The 16,965-nt window shown below is 44.1% G+C and overlaps 1 protein-coding gene across 3 annotated transcripts in view; it reads left to right on the top strand.

Annotated features, from left to right (window-relative positions):
* The first annotated feature begins 1,318 nt into the window (after positions 1-1,318).
* The window catches only part of AMBRA1 (autophagy and beclin 1 regulator 1), a 113,444-nt gene continuing 97,797 nt past the window's right edge, over positions 1,319-16,965 (top strand). For 2 of the 3 annotated variants that reach the window (XM_010226427.2, XM_088520511.1), the window contains exons 1-6: positions 1,319-1,742; positions 1,989-2,047; positions 2,775-2,958; positions 3,658-3,830; positions 4,609-4,675; positions 5,280-6,739. In XM_010226427.2, coding sequence (XP_010224729.2) covers positions 1,608-1,742; positions 1,989-2,047; positions 2,775-2,958; positions 3,658-3,830; positions 4,609-4,675; positions 5,280-6,739 — 2,078 coding nt within the window. In that variant the 5' untranslated portion in view covers positions 1,319-1,607. The remainder of the gene's footprint in view (positions 1,743-1,988; positions 2,048-2,774; positions 2,959-3,657; positions 3,831-4,608; positions 4,676-5,279; positions 6,740-16,965) is intronic. The other variant, XM_088520512.1, reaches the window with a different exon arrangement.

Genomic DNA, 16,965 nt, shown 5'->3' with positions numbered 1-16,965 from the left:
CCAGCACACTGTCCTGAAGTGCCCTGAAGGGGAAAAAAAAATGTTAAGGAAACAGAGATGCCAATTGTAGAAATATTTCTGTCTTCCCACTTTCAGAATTTCTCTGATGCCCTGGGCCGCATCCAGGGCATCAATTAATCTACCAGTTATTGAACACCACTTTAGGTCATATTGACTTTAACGAGAGAACTATGCCAATCCCAGAGCAATTTCTTGTTCTGGTGATTAGCTGCTTATCACTTGGGCCAGCTTGGGTGTTTGTAATACTAGCAGCACTGCTACTGAGTCAGTTCACCCCTGCTCCAGACAGGTTGGATCCAGTGACCTGCAAGCTGTCTTTATGCTGAGCCAGAATAGTATTTTCAAGGCCACTGAGCTTCCTTTAAACTTTGTTAGTCAGATGGCTACCGTCTGGCTATAAATATCACTTGTACTTCAGCATTTTATCTGCTAATGATATTTAATAACCTATTACCTCATACTCCGCTTTTTGTATTTGAGCAAACTGTTTAGAGTTGATGGCTATCTTTAATTTATTACAAAAGTAATTCTTCCTTTTTTTTTTTTTAGTAATCTATTAATAAGGTTAAAGACTTCTTTTTAAAGTAAGCTTGTGTCTATACTAGTAAAGGGAAAGAAAATTAGAGCCTTCAAATGGAGAAGTAAATGCAGTCTTCAAGTGCTGCTGCATGTGTCACAAACTAGTGGAGAGCAACTGTGATCAGGTTAAACTCGGCTCCCAAAGGAATCCAGGATGGCTCTAAAATGTGAGCTGTGCTCAAGAAGGATGCATTACCTTTTGATCAGGTTCCCACTTTCGAAAACATAGAGCAAGTTAGCGGGAGCCTATCTAGGCTTTAGCTGTGTGTTTTTTTGCTTTGTTTTGTTTTCCCAGGTAAGTAGGTGAGTTGGTTCAAAACAGCTGAAAAATGAGCCCTTAAGAGAATAACATCAAATGTGAATGTAATCATATACCCAGATTAGTTCAGCAGATTAGTACAAACCAGTGAAGATTTAGATAAATTGGCTTAAAATAGGTTCTTGATTTTATCTGGTAGAGGTGACTTGATCTTTCCACAAGATGAATACATGATGCAGTTGTATATTCACTGAATGCAGTCATAGATGTGATTTGCCTATTTATTTTACAATATGTAGACTTATTATGACATAAACATTAAAATGTTTGTTAAACGTCTTCAATTTATTGTTGCTGTTGTACTTCGGGGAATACTGATAGGCATGGAGGCTAAATAAATCATCTAACACAGCAAATGTTCTACATGCCACTACAGTTCTTAGTGAAAACTTTTTTTTTGAGTTTGATATATGTCTGCTTCCATGCGGTGTAAAACTTTTGTGATGGACTTAGAAGTAATTTGGACTTAAAGTGTTTTAATCATCTGACCTTTCAGTGGTAATAGTTACTGTTAGTGAAATCTGCATAATTCCTTGGAGACTCTCTTATAATTCTTTTCTCTTTTTAGGTTTCCATTAAGAAAAACATTTGAAATGTGGACAGCCTGTTCATAGCTTGGTGGTAGTAGTGATCTGGACCTGCTGGTGTCTTCTCCCAGTGCTTGGCATAACATTGGCAGCTGAAAGCCATGAAGGTTGTACCGGAGAAGAACGCCGTCCGCATCCTCTGGGGTAGGGAGCGTGGCACCCAAGCTCTGGGTGCTCAGCGACTCCTGCAGGAGTTGGTGGAGGACAAAACTCGATGGATGAAGTGGGAGGGCAAGGTAAGGTTGTGAAATTGAGCTGCTCTGATTGATCTTGGTGTGGGGGAAGGGAGGCAGGAATTTGAAATAAATTGTTTCATGATTGTATTACATTTGATAAGCTGCTCTTTAGCTCTGTTCAGTTCCTGTAGTGATGTCATGATAGATACGTTCCTGTAGGGGGTTCCCCTTCTTGTTTGTGTGGCTTACAGTTAAAATATGATCATATGACACTTGCAACACTTCCTGCTTTGTTGGCTTTTTCAGAAAGTTGAGTTACCAGACAGTCCACGCTCCACCTTCTTGCTGGCGTTTAGTCCAGACAGGTAATTAACTCCTAGTTCATCCCCTGTTTCAACAGTCTCCTTACACAAGCAAAAGTGATGGAGGCTTGTGTCCCTTGAGTAGTCCAGCCCTGATCAGCCGAGGGGAACCTGTGAATTTTGACATGCATGGATGGGACTTCATCTTACAGGTTCACGCGTAGTTGGTGTTTAATTTCTGAGGTACCTAAGTGGTGGATAGTTCTAAGGGAAAAGGTTCTATCCAGGCACTGTGGGATTTAGTGAATAATTTGAGGGAGTAAAGGGTGTTTCACTATTGAACCAAGACAGTACAACAGACCAAATGAGGAGGTCATGTATCCTGGGATACCGAAGAACAGGACACAATGATGTGCATACTGGGAAAAAAAGAATGGAGGTAGTATCTTTGTTAGTCCCTTGACTTGACAGTAATTGAACTGGTGTGGAGAATTGCCCTGAGCTCTGACACATCAAGTTCCTTCTGGGATGCATGTTGATGTTCACTTTCAAGATCAGGTTTGTGTTTTCGGATTTGATAAGTTCTTGTTCACATAAACTCGGAAGTCTGACCACAAGAAGCTATATGGCAATTGGTGATGCAGTACCCTCTTAACCTTGGAGTGTGGGACTGTGTGAGGGAGCTGGCTGGGATAGGTGTGAACAGGCCCTCTTGAGATGAAGCTAATTGCAACCTGATTTTGTGATACTTGTCTTGTGCTAATGTTTGTCCTGCCTTTTGTGTTCCCAGGACCCTGATGGCTTCCACACACGTGAATCATAACATCTACATCACAGAAGTGAAAACGGGCAAGTGTGTTCATTCACTGGTGGGGCATCGTCGCACTCCCTGGTGTGTGACCTTCCATCCTACCATCCCTGGCCTCATTGCTTCAGGATGCCTAGATGGGGAGGTTAGGATCTGGGATTTACATGTAAGTCTTTAAGTCTTTCCAGAAACACACGTGTCTCTGATATTTGGAGGGTGGTGATTTTGTTTTGTGAAAGTTTATTTCCCAAACATTGCCTGGTAAGAGAGTTGCTTGAAAGTTTTGCTGGGACCTGTCCCTCAAAGTATGCAACAGATTGTAGCCTCCTCCTCCCTCAAGACAGGAGGTGGCAGATCCTTCACTGGATTCAGACAGGTAGGTTGTGCTCCTTAGCCTTGCCCAAGTATTTATGTGATACAAACAGTGCTGGAGAAGTGGTTTTTTTTTTTTTTTTTTTTTTTTTTTTGCAAGGGGTTTATGTAGCTTACATGAAAGACTTTCATGTTTTTTTCATCCTTCTGAGTTTATTTGAACTTTTCATTAGGGAAGCTGCTGCCTTGTCAGTTTTGCCTAGGCTACTGATTGGCTCAGAGACAATATATGTACATGTAGCTGATTGCTCTGAAACGCTGTATTGCCTTGAAATGTACTATTTGTACATGCTGCTTGGGACTCGCTTATCTACAGAAGCTTGTCTGTGGTCATTGTTGCAAGCAGTACTGTGTTCTGAACATGACCTCAAATAAGAGCAGCTGCTATTGTTGCCAGTAGAGCATGTCGGTACCATCCAAGGCCTTGAAATGATAAACCTACTGATCTTAAACTGTGTAATAAACTGCTTGTGATTCTTGACTCCTCACTCAGGGTGGAAGTGAGAGCTGGTTTACAGATAGCAACAATGCCATTGCATCGCTTGCTTTTCATCCTACGGCTCAGCTCTTGCTGATTGCAACTGCCAATGAGATACATTTCTGGGACTGGAGTCGTCGGGAACCTTTTGCAGTGGTGAAAACAGCTAGTGAAATGGAGCGGGTCCGGTGAGTGCTTGTTTCCAGGGGAAAAGAACATTTGTATGTGAAAAATGATGAGGCTTCAAGGTTGCGGGGGGGTTCTCTTGGATGCTATATACCTTCTTGTGGTGAAGCAGCAGAGAGCAGCATTGTTCATAGCTTCCTGACCAACCTGTAGGACAACAGTCCTGTTGGCAGGATAAACACAGCTGGAAATAGTAGATCGGCTTGGCTGTTCTCATTTGTAATCATCTGTGTGCCCAATGGATGCTTTCAAGATTTACTACATGTTCATTTTTAAACTTGATAGTTAAACTTTCATGACAGAAGGATAAAAGAACCCAGAAGCTGCCAAAAGAGTGATGAACAGTTACTCCAGAGCAGTTTTGAAGAAAAATGTGTTACTGGAAATTGAATATTTTCTTTTGAACAATTTAAAATGAGGCAATGAGATAACATTCAAGGGTTGTTCATCTTTCCCATTGTGCCGCAATCCAGTGTGTGTAATACGTATTTGAATCTTTCCTAAAATTTCCTGACTATTTTAATTGGATACAGGAGTATTTGTTTCCACCTCTTAATTTCTATTTAGTATTGTTGTGAACTATAAAATAGTGGCAGTCTTCAGCTGGACAAGTATGTTGTTGATGCATAAACTTTGACATCCTTCAGAAACACAGACTGTAATGTGGTAATGTCCTCCTTGAAAATGTTTCACATGGGACTTTTCCTACTGTGTCTAGTTTCCTGTACCACTGTGGAATGTGAACTGATGATTGATATTCTGGTTCTGCTTTTGTTTCAGACTGGTACGGTTTGATCCCTTGGGGCACTACTTGCTTACAGCAATTGTTAACCCTTCCAACCAACAGGTAGGTATAATATCAGAGTTTTTGTTGATTCACTGATTATGAGATGTTCCACATATGTTAACCCTAGTCTGTTCCTAAACATCTTTGTGCTTTTTTGAAGCCCGAAGCCCTCCTAGGCTGAGTTTTATCTCACTGTAGTTGGTCACATAAATGTTTTCATAATACATGCATTGTATAAACATGGTATTGATGCATGAGGCTATTGATGAGCCCTCTTAAGTGCTCTTGTCCTGCCTTGTCCTTTGCACTGGTGGTGGGACATATGCCTCACTGATCCTCCCCTTTCTCTGGTTCTGTGACATTATGCTGAATTAATTGCCCTTTAAGCTACATTATATTAGCAGTGCTCCCCCCAGATGCTGTTGCTTCTGTTGGTAGGACTGGTTTATTGTTGAAGTTTGGGTTGTAGGAAGAGGCTGTCTGGATCCGTAAAAGAAACTGCTGACTTCCTGCAAGTGAAGGCCAGGCCTTTTTTCCTCTCTTCTGGGAGAGCCTTATCACATCCTTTCATCTCTTCTGGGATGGTAGCTGGCTTTCTTCTGTTTGCTTGCAGGAGCAGGGTTTTACTGTGGGGTGACTGAACTTTGATCCCTTCCCTTTTCAGAGCGATGAGGAAGTGGAAATCTCTGTGGACAGCACGGAGATGCCGCACTATCGCCAGCGTGCTATCCTACCATCTCAGCCTGTGAGGCGCACACCTCTCCTCCACAACTTCCTGCATATGTTGTCCTCCCGCTCCTCTGGCATACAGGTGGGAGAGCAAAACAGCGTGCAAGACTCTGCTACCCCATCCCCTCCACCGCCTCCACCACCACCACCTCCGCCTCCAACCAGTGAGAACACGAGGGCATCTGCCTATAACAGGCTCCGGGAGCGTGTCAGCTACCCCACAGCAGAGTGCTGCCAGCACCTGGGGATGTTGTGCCTTTGCAGCCGATGCTCTAGTGCAAGACTTCCTTCTTCTCTCTTCCCACACCAGGAAAATGCACCCTCCACGTCTTCTGGGGCCACTGGCACCTCCTTCTCCTCTGTGCAGACAGAGCCTTACCAACCCCCAGAGCAGGCATCTGTAGCACAGGAGGAGCAGGGGATACTTAACAGGCCCTCTGCTTTCAGCACAGTCCAGAGCAGCACTGCTGGCAACACCCTGCGCAACCTTAGCCTGGGCCCCACACGACGGTCCCTCAGCGGGCCCTTGGCAGGCCACCAGTCCCGGTACCAGCAGTCCGCGAGAGAGATGGCTTCGGGCCTGGGTGGGTCTGACTGGTCTAGGACAGTGCTGAACATGAGCTCTCGGTCAGAGCTGGAAGCCATGCCTCCCCCTAGGACCAGTGCCTCGTCTGTGAGCTTGCTGTCCGTGCTGAGGCAGCAGGAGGGAGGTTCCCAGGCATCAGTCTATACCTCTGCTACAGAAGGGAGGGGCTTCCTGGCCCCGGGGGCTGAGGCGGACGGTGGTGGTAGCGCTGGCCCGAGCAACCCCGCCAGCATCCGTAATGAGCTCCAGTGTGATTTGAGGCGATTCTTCCTGGAATATGACCGGCTGCAGGAGTTAGATCAGGGGATTGGTGGGGAGCCCAGCCAGTCACAACAGGCTCAAGAAATGCTCAACAACAACATTGAGCCTGATCGGCCTGGTCCCTCCCATCAGCAGACTCCACACAGCAGTGAAAACAATTCCAATTTGTCCCGGGGTCACCTGAACCGCTGTCGCGCTTGTCATAACCTGCTGACCTTTAACAATGACACGCTGCGCTGGGAAAGAAGCACGCCTAGCTACACACCAGGGCAGGTCCAAAGCACGTTTGAGGGTGTGCCTCCAAATGCCAGCCAGGTGCAGCCTGCAGAGAGAACCGAGGGCAGAGCTTCTGCCTCTGGCAGGCTGCAGCTGGGCAGCTCTTCCACCCCGCAGGAGGAGAGGACCGTGGGAGTGGTCTTTAACCAGGAGACGGGGCACTGGGAAAGAGTTTACAGCCAGTCGGCTTCAAGCAGACCTGGGAATGTATCACAGGAGGCCTTAAACCAGGAAATGCCTGAGGAAAGCTCAGAGGAGGATTCACTCAGGAGGTAAGATGTGCGCCTCTGCCTTCCTCCCAATTTGTTCTTAAACCTTTTCCCTCTGGTCTGAGTTTTTCCATGTTTTCAGAGCTCAAACTCCATTTCTCATGTGCTCATGTGTTGTTTATGTAGGTGCAAATAGAGCCATTGCATTGATGTCTTTTATAGTTGTCACTGTCACACCGCAGACAGGTTCTGAAGGTTGTAATGGCAGAGGCCAGACCTCTTATGGAAAGAAGACCTCTTATGGACAGTGCAGACAGGCCAAAGGGCAGCCTCTAATAGCAGTTCTCTGGGATGAACTGTGCTCCTCATATTTCCCTGGCATTATAGGAGGCTGGGAACATAGGAGGCACTACACTGTCTTTATACTCCATGCAGAGCACCTGCTGCACACTGAGAGCCTGCCTTGGGACCAGACATGGAAAAATCAAGCAAGAGTAATGACAGCTTCTTCACAAGTGATGTATCTTGTGAAGGTTGCGGGTGCTAAAATAGGAGGGCGAACAGATATTTTCTTGCTGTTGTAACATTGGGCTATTGCTGTTAAAATAGCCAGCGCTTTCTATCAGAGGTTTTGGAATACACTTTAGTTCTGAGTGCTTGATCAAACCCATGTGGTTTGCTTGCCCTTGACAGAGGTTAAGATTTGACTTTTCCTTCCATTCACCTGACTCTAGCGTGAGCTCTTCAAGGAGCGTGTTGATTGCTGAAGACTTTGGACTCTGCTGTATTTAGCCATCTGATTCTTTTTTTAGAAAGGTGATTGTTTTTTGGAGGGACTTTGAAAAATTTAAATATGTTACAGGAAACAGAGTTAACTAAAATATGCTTGCACCATGAAGAGCTGACTGTGCTTTTATGTGCTGCTGTTTTAGCGACATTGATACTTTAGAGTCTCCCACCTGGCTTTGGTTTGACATGCTCTCTTGATACAAGTCTCAAGTGACTTGTGAGGTTTGTTGGAGGAAAGCTCTAGCCCTGCTGTTTCTGGGAAATGGATGCTTTGTGCTTCGGGAAAGTGAAGATTCCAGGTTGATGCAAATGCAGTTAACTGAATGGGGTTTGTTCACAGGAGTGCCTGAGGAAAGGGAATTCTTTCCTTCTTCCTGAAGATAAGCTGATTATACTCAAGCTGAACACTAGCTGCCTTTCTTGTTGCCTTAGTTGCATAGCAAATAAGTGGCGGTGGTCATGAAACTATTCAGCTGCTTCTAAATCCCTGCCCCAGTTCTTATAGTCTACCGTAGTGAGAGTCTCAAGCTGATTATATGATAACTGCTTCTTGGGCCTAAACTTACCTGCCATTAATTTAAATCAGATATCTTCTAAATTCTTTTTAAAAGGATAGGGAGGTGAGAAGGAGCTGACAAATTTAGCTTTAAAATGATATTTGAGCATGTCTCACTTTTTGTTGTTGTTCTTTTTTGAAATAGCTGTGTGTGCTTGTAATATCCCCACTGTGTAGTTTGTTCTGTGGACCAAGTCCCTGTACTGTCAGAAGTAATGGGAAGAAATAGCCTTTTTATTCATGAGGCTCTTGGCAGCTGCTTGGATAGTGAGATGCCGTGAGCTCCGTGGATATTACCTTCCAGCTAACTCTGTAGAAACCATGTCATTTAAAAATGCCCTGAAGTACATGCCATGGCAGCCTGCTCGAGCTCTCCTGGGCTGGGCTGGCTGCAGCCCGACAGCTGGGATCCTGTGACTAAGTCTCTGGATGACTTTGATTTCCGCAGATGGTGGTTGCTGCTGCTGCCTTGGTGACTGTAGCATCTTGGTGCGCGGTTATTTGCCTACCCAGTCACCTGTGCAAACAGATGCTTTTTTTTTTGCTGAGGTATATGAATTTGGAGCAAATGATCCAATATGTGAGCCTAAGTCCAGAGGAATTCCTACAGTAAGAACTTCAGCGAAATCCTTTTACAGAATTTGCTGCAGAGCTCATCTAGGGACTCTTACTTTCTCAGTCTTCTGCTCTGTCATAGGTTTCATTTCAGAACAGATGTGGTGAAGGCTTCTGCTTCCCTTCTAACTGAACTTAATGGTAATTGTAGATTAGTGAGATCAGGAGGCTGGAAGCAGTGAGGAATTTACTGTTAAATGCTATAGCAGTTTCTCTGAAGTGAAACTTTTTGCCTGCTAATTAAACACATCGAAGTTCTCCAGAGGTCCAGCCATGAAAATTCTTCTTTAAAGCAACCCTTGATATGGGACAGATGAATCCTGCAAGTTCATTTTTTGGCCTTCCCAAACTAGCTGCTTTTTTTCTCTACCCTTATAGAGTAATAACAGCAGGTACCCACCTACCTGATTTTTCCCTAGAAGGGACATCCGTGAGCCCAGCCTCTTCCCCTGGGCCTAGAGCCTGCTCCCGCAGTGGGCAGTGCTGCCACTGCTTCTGCACAGCAGTGCAAAAGGTCCACTAGTTTTTGCAGTTCTGGAAGTGTGCAAAGATGGCAACTGCGAGTCACGAGGTATGTGCTATGTAATGTTCAAGTTGTTGGGAAAACAAGAGGAGGGAAGGTGAGGCCTGCATGCCTGAGGAAACGTGGGAGGTGTCTGTGTGTTCGCTTTCAGGCAGTGTAATTTTGTGCCGTGGACCTCTGTAGGTTAGAATTTAGTGTTTGAGTTAATCCATGTGCTAGCTTGTAACCAACATTTTATCTTCTGTGTTTCTTTGTCTCTCCATTAGGTGTCCTCATTGGGCAGGAGAGCTCTGTATTCAAACGCTAGCCAAAATACTTTGGATAAATATTGCCTCTGAAAACTGCACATATATTCTTATTCCCTGTTCATGACCAGAGTCCAGCCCTTGACCTGGCTTGCCTGGCTGAGGAGTAGCTCGCTAGGAGGACATTGCTGTAGAGGGTCAATTAAAGTTAATAGGTGGTTTAATGAAGGTTGTTCCCCTTTGAATTCTGTTGATGCAGCTATGCCAGCTGGGCAGGGAGAGAATTCTGCCCTTTCTGATGATGCTGGGCTAATTATCTTGGGCTCATCACAAGTGCACTAATAAGCATGTAATGAAGCTCTTCCTGACTGGCAGCTCTGGCACTTCTATTAGCAGCGGTGCGTCACCGAGGGCCTCGGCCGCGCGGCAGCCCTGCCCTCGCGCTCGGCGCGGCCTGGAAGCTGCCTGTGTGCTCGGGGGGCTCTCTGAGGTCTCATACCAGGTTGGAGAGGGAGCAGGGGGGACTGTGGTCTACCTTATGCAGAAGTTGCCAAGACTGAGCTTCAGCTTTCCTGAGGGTCTCCAGGTTCATCTCATTAATTCAAACACAAGGCTGTTTTTTTTTCGCCCTGTGGATCTCTGTGCCTCACTGCTAACATCGAAGTGAGACAAGCCTTAGAAATATCTGGAGTTGTGTCATGTGAAATATGCTGCATTAAATTGGTGTTGGCTGTTGGCAAGATCTGGATGACGGGAGAATAATTGAGCAACAGATGAGAGATGGTGTAATTTTTCTATAACTTCCTGGTAATCTAAAAATGGGTTGAGAAAGCATTGTGCTAGTGCTATAAACCTGGTGTGGGAAAAAGATCCTGTGAGTACTTTGAGCCATTGCTGCCATGTGGGCCAATTCAAGTTTATAATGAAAAGTTGTGAAGTGGATGAGAGCAGTTCCTTCTAATCAGCTCGTTGTTTAATGATAGCTAGTTCTAGCTTCTAAAAAAGAGGTAACATTGATCTTCTGTGAAATATATTTTGGCTCTTCTGTTAATGACAGAGGCGGTACAAATGCTGTCCAGTAAAATGGATCCTGATATTCACATGTCTCCAATAAATCTTTGGCCACTTTAACATGGTAGCAGAGACTTTTACAGAACTCTTGTGGTATTTCACAAAAGCAAAACTCCTCTGTTAGATGTGATGGTGGTTCATGGTCTGGCATGGCCCCTCAGACTTCTTCGTAGGATGGATGCAAGGAGTGAGTAGTGTGCTCTGTCTCCCTGTTCACATGTTTCAAACCTCACCCTATGAAACCACCCTGGAAAGGCAAAGAGACATACACAGAGTTAAAGTGGTCCTCAATACATTCGAAATTTAGCTGCTTATAGTGTACTAACTAAGGGAGAAATTTTGATAGTGGTTACCTATTTATTTTGACTAGGGATTACTGTAAATGACAGATGAGCTCTATGTTATTGCCACAGGTTTGAATGGATCCTGTGTTTGAGGAGGAAAGGCCATTAATTGTCTATATCCTTTCATTAAGAAGTGCTGTCTGGCAGTTATCTCAAGCTTCTCTAACCAGTCCCTTGTGCATATCATAGAGGACAAATTCCGTAGTTTGTGGTCTGAGTAACCTCTGTGCCTGTGTTGGAATAACTCATAATGTTTTTGTCCTGCTCATCTATTTGGTTTGGCAGCCAAGATGAACTACTGAAGTTATCTGTAAAACTAAAAAGCCTTTCTAACTGTCCCAGGTAATGGTTTTGCCACACAGTGAGGAATAAGTGGGGGATGTTAGAGAGTTTATGATGGCTGGTGACATTTGTATAAACTCCTTTAATTGGTGAGTGTACAGAAATGAAGAGTCCTCAGTGCTGTGTGGATAAAGGAACAGTCTAATCTGCACAGCTGACTTGAAAGCACTGTGTTTGATCGTTTTTTTTGTTGTTGTTTTTTAACATATTCTAGTCTGTTGGAGACAGTGTATACTGACATTTGCAAACAGTGTTTTCTGGAACTTCATGTAATAGCATCCAGGGTTAAATTTGTTTTTAACTGCTAGCTCTTGTCTGAAAATGGATGTCCCTCCTGCTTGTGTTCCTGTTGCACGAGGCCAACATTCTTTCCTAAGCAAAGACTGCAGGGTTTGGGGCCCACGTGAGTAAAGCCATAGATAAGATTGCTGGTGTGAACCAGTCCTTAGCGCTGTACGCCGCTAGCGGGTTTGGTTGTGTGGTGTTTCCCTTAGAAAGGTACAGAAGCTGTACCTGTGGTTTCACCTCTAATAGCCAGGCTTCGATCTGTGTGTCTTTGGCTGGGGCTGTCCTGAAGTGCCAGTGTGGAGCAGTGGTGCCATTCTCACCCGCGCGGGTGGTACCGCGATCCCAGCCCATATTGCACCTTTCTTCAGTAACCGTGGTCCCCCTGGCAGCATGTAGCTTACTGTACACAGAACAAACCTAGTTTGTTTCCCTCTGATTTTCTCTGGAAGAAGTTTCTTTGAACCTATTTCGTTTCCATATTCCCTTTCAGCCACAAGGGGGTAATGTTGTTTCTGCTCTCTGTTTCCTCCATCTCCTTACTGAACCACACTTTCTGAATTATTGTATAAAGATGCTAATATACCTTGAAACTTCATTTTTTTCCCGACGGAGTCCTAAATCGTGATTTTGTTTCTGCTTAGGAACCATACAGCTGCAAATTATTCCTGTACATGAAATAGGTGTGGATGGGGATACAGAGTGCAAGCAAGGAAGCAGCTTATCCTGTTGGTTTTATAAGGGATTGAAATGGATAAGAAGCTAGATCTCAGAGTGAAACTGCTATTTTGTTTTTCTGATGAAAGAATAAGTTAAACCTGTAAGAGACTTGCCAACTTCACAGAAGTCATCCCAACTTCTTGCTGTCTGCCAAGCTTTCATGTACTCTTCGTAATCTGTAATGCTTGCCCATCCCTTGTCTAGACTTTCATAATACAGGATTTATTCTCAGGTGGTTAGCACATGTTGACTGGAGTCCAACTTTTACATGGGAGTGTGTTTTTTGTCTAGTTCAAGTAAGTCTTGAACTCTTATTAAAATTTTAGTCATGCATGTAAGAAGGCTCTGGGTATGCTTTTGTTGTTGCGCATAGGCTTAGTCATTTACCTCGAGAGGATGCTTCTTCCAGTACTAAACTGCAGGTACTGTGTTGATTTGTGGTCAAGCTGGGACTAGTCTATGGTCAAATTGGGTTATCAGGACAGGAACAATGACACTTCTGCCCAGCAAAGGTAAGTTGGGAAAGAGAATAGTCACTCCTGTTCCTGAGTTGAGACTGGAGCCTATGGCTCTGACGTGAAGCTCCAATTTGGTTTAAATGACTAGACTGTTCAGATCTCAACTGGTATTAGCCTATAGTAGTATTTTCACTGTGTAAAGGACTGAATGCAAAGGTGCTTGTCACTTATATGCTGGCCTTAAAAACAAACAAAAAAGCCAGAATATTTCCCTATCTGTAGGGTACAGAGCAGTCATCTCTAGAGACACAAATGCATGAGCTCTATGCACACAAGTAGCGGAAGGGAAGAGGAGCAGCTCTTCCCAGATGAAGCAAACTTGTCTGGACATGCTGTGCTTGGACCAGAGGGGCTCAGAGAAGCCACCTGCAGACAGCATAGCCAGCCTACCAAAGGAAGAACTTTTCAAGGTACGGAAGCTATTCACATCTTCTCCGATTCGTAGAAGAGCTGAGAACTTATTGTCTGTTTTTATGATATCCTCAATAGCTATTTGTTTGAATTTAATTATCTTATAACTTTCAATCAACTTGTGTTTAACTGAGATCTTTGTTGTAATGTCATTTCCTCCCTCAGAAATTTTTAAAAGAGAAACAGATCTTACTACTTTTTGGATGAAGTAGTAAAGTTAGAGAAGATTTTGAAACATGCATCTCTTTGGTCCTTATTAAGGAACATCACTGAAGTCCAATTCCAACAAGTTCCCCTGCTACCATGTAGAGGCAGATAAACAGCAAACAAAGCCCCAGAACAGTTCCACAAACTGGAATCTGTACATTGCAGATAGCTTCCAGTTTCTTTTTAAGGTGAACTGCTTGTGGCTAGGTCGGGAATATCAAACAGTGAGTTCACCCATTTTGTTTACCAGGACATATCTATCTGCTGTTTTGTATCTAGATGTTTGAAAAGCCACGCTTTACTCATCTACGATATATAGTTCTTGTATTGAATAGAAGGTGAGGAAGCTGAACATTTAGAGTGACAAGCTGAGATTGTAAACAATGCTTCGTCCCTGAAAGATCACCAGTAAATCTTGGAGTTCAGTAGCAGTACCTCATATAGAGCACAGACTGTTCTTTGCCATTTTTGTTGACAAATAGGAAAAATATGAAGCATTTTACAATTTGCTAATTTGATCTCCATGGGAGAGGGCGCACCTGCCAAACAGAAATTGGAGGCCTGACAACAGTAAATTTGTTTTTTCCAAGAAATAGCCTCAACAGCCTGCACTTAATTCTTCAGCCACAATTGAAGCTGATGGAGGAACGCTACTATAACAGAGGCCTATTGTGGAAGTCAATCCATGCAGAAAAAGAGGCCAGAGAAAGGAAGTGGTCTGAGTGAGGACATACCACAAAAGTATTTGAGAAGATTGCTTCTCAGACCTTGTTGTTTGATGACCACTGCTTTGCCTTAAAACAATTCCTAAGGCATTTTTATTTTTTATTGCCGAGAAACAACTTATGGACAGGCTCTCAGGCCTACTTCAGTCCTATATGCTTAACTAAAAGCACTTGGTAGCTTCCTCAGATGTGGGGAGGTGCTGGAGACGCTGGCAGTACAATGTGCCTATTTTTTAATGCTAATGTAAGCTCTTAGTCATTAGATATGCAGTCACTTACATGTAATGTGTGCGTGCACTCATTTTTCATGCTCTTTATAAATGCACACAGCATGGTGTGCCTGGGGACAAAGTGTCGTCATCCAATTATTTGCTCTTCCTTACAGAATCTGGGCTGGAGAATTTACAGTAGAACACACGTTTGCTCTCTGGGCCTGGAGCAGAGGAATCTCAGTAATAGAACTGTAGCTAAAATAGCAGTGGCTCTAGATTCCTCCAGTTGAGCTGTTCTGGTCTGTTGAAAAGTTAACAGGCATTTGAAACATTCTCCACGTACATCTTTGACTGACTGCGCCAAATGGCTGTTTGTGTGAGGTAGCTGAGCCTCCCTCCATTGCTCGTCTTGAGAAAGCACCTCCTGGAATCGAAGTCTGTGAACAAACAGCGTTCATTATCTGCCAGGAAACTGACTCATTTTTATGTTTGAAATGCATTAGCATCGGGTCCTTCCCCTTTCCTTCAGGATGCAGGGGAGCAAGGCAGGGCTAAGTGGCTGAGCTGCCCTGTGGTCCTCTTTTGGCCAGAGTCTTTTGATCACTCTAGACTGAAAAACATCATTTTAAGGGAAGTTACTGATGTGCAGTGGGACCTCTGTTTTCATGACCTGAGAAACCTGTAGAGATAACATTATGCCTCTGCCACCTCAGGAAAGACACCTCCTCTTCGATTCCCTGTGGAGAAGCAGGAGTCCTATGTAATTATCCCAGAAGCTGACGCAGATATGCCTGCGTGGGTAAGCGGAGATTTGTGCTGTCCACACAATCTGTGGTGCTGAGAAGTCCTAAAAGAAAAAGAATTTGAAATGTACCTTATATGTAGGAGAGCGGGTAGAAGAATAAAGTTGTAGGCTCAGGGAGTTCACAGTGTATTGGCTCTGTTCTGGCCGTGCATTCAAGCCTGTTTTAATAACCATGATGACTATAAACAAATCCCTTCTAGCTGAATTTGACATAAACAGGTGTTGCTAGGAGTCTAGGTGCAGATATGTGTTGTCTGTGTCTTCAGTTTGGCTGAGGTGCCTGTTCCATTCTGAGCACTGGTATGAAACTGCTCCTGCAGAGCAAAACAGCAGGTTCAGTAGCCTGAGCTGGAGCTGGCTTACCTTTCCTCTTTCTGCATCCCCAAAGTCTTGCCCGTGCAAAATGAGAGTGCAAGATGTTTCATAGTCCTTTTCATTTGAGAGTTATTCTCAAACTAATCAATACTGTCACAGCTGGTCTTGACCCTTTTAATATCATCTTGTGGTATTACTTCCTCATTGGACTGAAGCTGGTAAAGTTTCAGTTAACCATGTTCTTGAAGATGCCTGTGCCCTTTCTTCAGATTTAAAGAACTAAAATTCAAATGTTTCTGCTATCAGAATTCTGTCTTTAATCAAAATGCAAAGACTGATTCTTCGTTTCCTGTAATTGTGCTCCGTTCACTGCTGTCCTCAGTGCTGTCACCTTTTCAGTAAAAATAGAGAAAATAAAGTTTTTTTTTTTTTTTTTCTTTTTCAGACATATCTGTGTTTCAGTTAGTGTCTGTTATCTCGTGTCTTTTCACAGCCACAGGGCGCTACTGGGTCTGGCTCTGTTGTCTTTACGCTTGTCCTTCCGATATTTATACGCAATAAGATCCCCCTGAGCCTTTCTTCTCTAGACTAAACAATCTTGGCTTTTTCAGCTTTCCTCATCTGACAGATTCTGCAGTCCTTTGATCATTGTAGTAGGTCTTTGCTGGACTTGCTCCACTTGCTCCGTATCTTTTTGTAGTAGAGTGCCCGGACCTGGACCCAGCACTCCAGACTCCAGATGCGGTGGCCTCAGTGCTGAGCAGAGGGGAAGGATCACCTCCCTTCACCAGCTCACAACCCTCTTCCAAATACAGCCAGATGCTGTTGGTCGTCTTTGCAACAAAGGCACGTTTTCTGACTTAGGCTCAACTTGTCCACTAAGACCCCAAGTGCTTCTCTGCCATGCTGCTTTCCAGCCACTCAGCTCCCAGTGTGTGCTGGTGCATAAAGTTGTTCCTTCTTGCATGCAAGGCTTTGCACTTCTCCTTTCTGAGCTTCATGGGGTTCCTCTCTGTCCTTTTTTCCAGACTGTCAAGATTCCTCTGAATGGCAGCACAGTCCTCTGGTGTATGAACCACTTCTCTCAGTTTGTAATAACCAACACCTTCACCTGGGAAGGATGTCTTCTCTGTCTCTGTTTGCCCTTCACAGTTAGCAAAAACTCCTCAGAGACCAAAGCTTTCTACAAAGGCTGTTTTTGGAACATATGTAGGGTTGTGCATTGCATCTTTGCTTTCCATGTTTACTGCTTTCCATGTTTACTGCTTTCCATTGCACTGCTTTCCATGCTTGCCTTCAGAAAGGAGGACCTCTTGTGTAAGAGGTGGCCTTTATGCAGCACAATCTAAAAAAACAGTCAAAAACACAAACACTACCAATGCCTAGCAGAGCTTGGGTGTTCATAGGCAAGACAGTCACCTATTTCAGTATGTCACTGGGGATGAGGAATTCAGGGTGGAGATGTGAACAAAGCGGTGGAAGAGCTAGTTCGGGGGAATACCTTTTCATAGCAAATTTTCAGTGCTGAGAATTCTCGAGGATAAGGCTGGGTATTGACCTCTTGTATGTAGTTCTAGTTGTCTGAGGAAAAATATGGCCTTATTAT

This window comes from Tinamus guttatus, unplaced genomic scaffold (genome assembly GCF_059628265.1).
Source record: "Tinamus guttatus ecotype Peru unplaced genomic scaffold, ASM5962826v1 Tinamus_guttatus_pri_ptg000089l, whole genome shotgun sequence".
Classification (NCBI taxonomy): Eukaryota; Metazoa; Chordata; class Aves; order Tinamiformes; family Tinamidae; genus Tinamus; species Tinamus guttatus.
The sequence above is the reverse complement of the archived record's forward strand: the minus strand, read 5'-3'. Positions and strand labels throughout refer to the sequence as shown.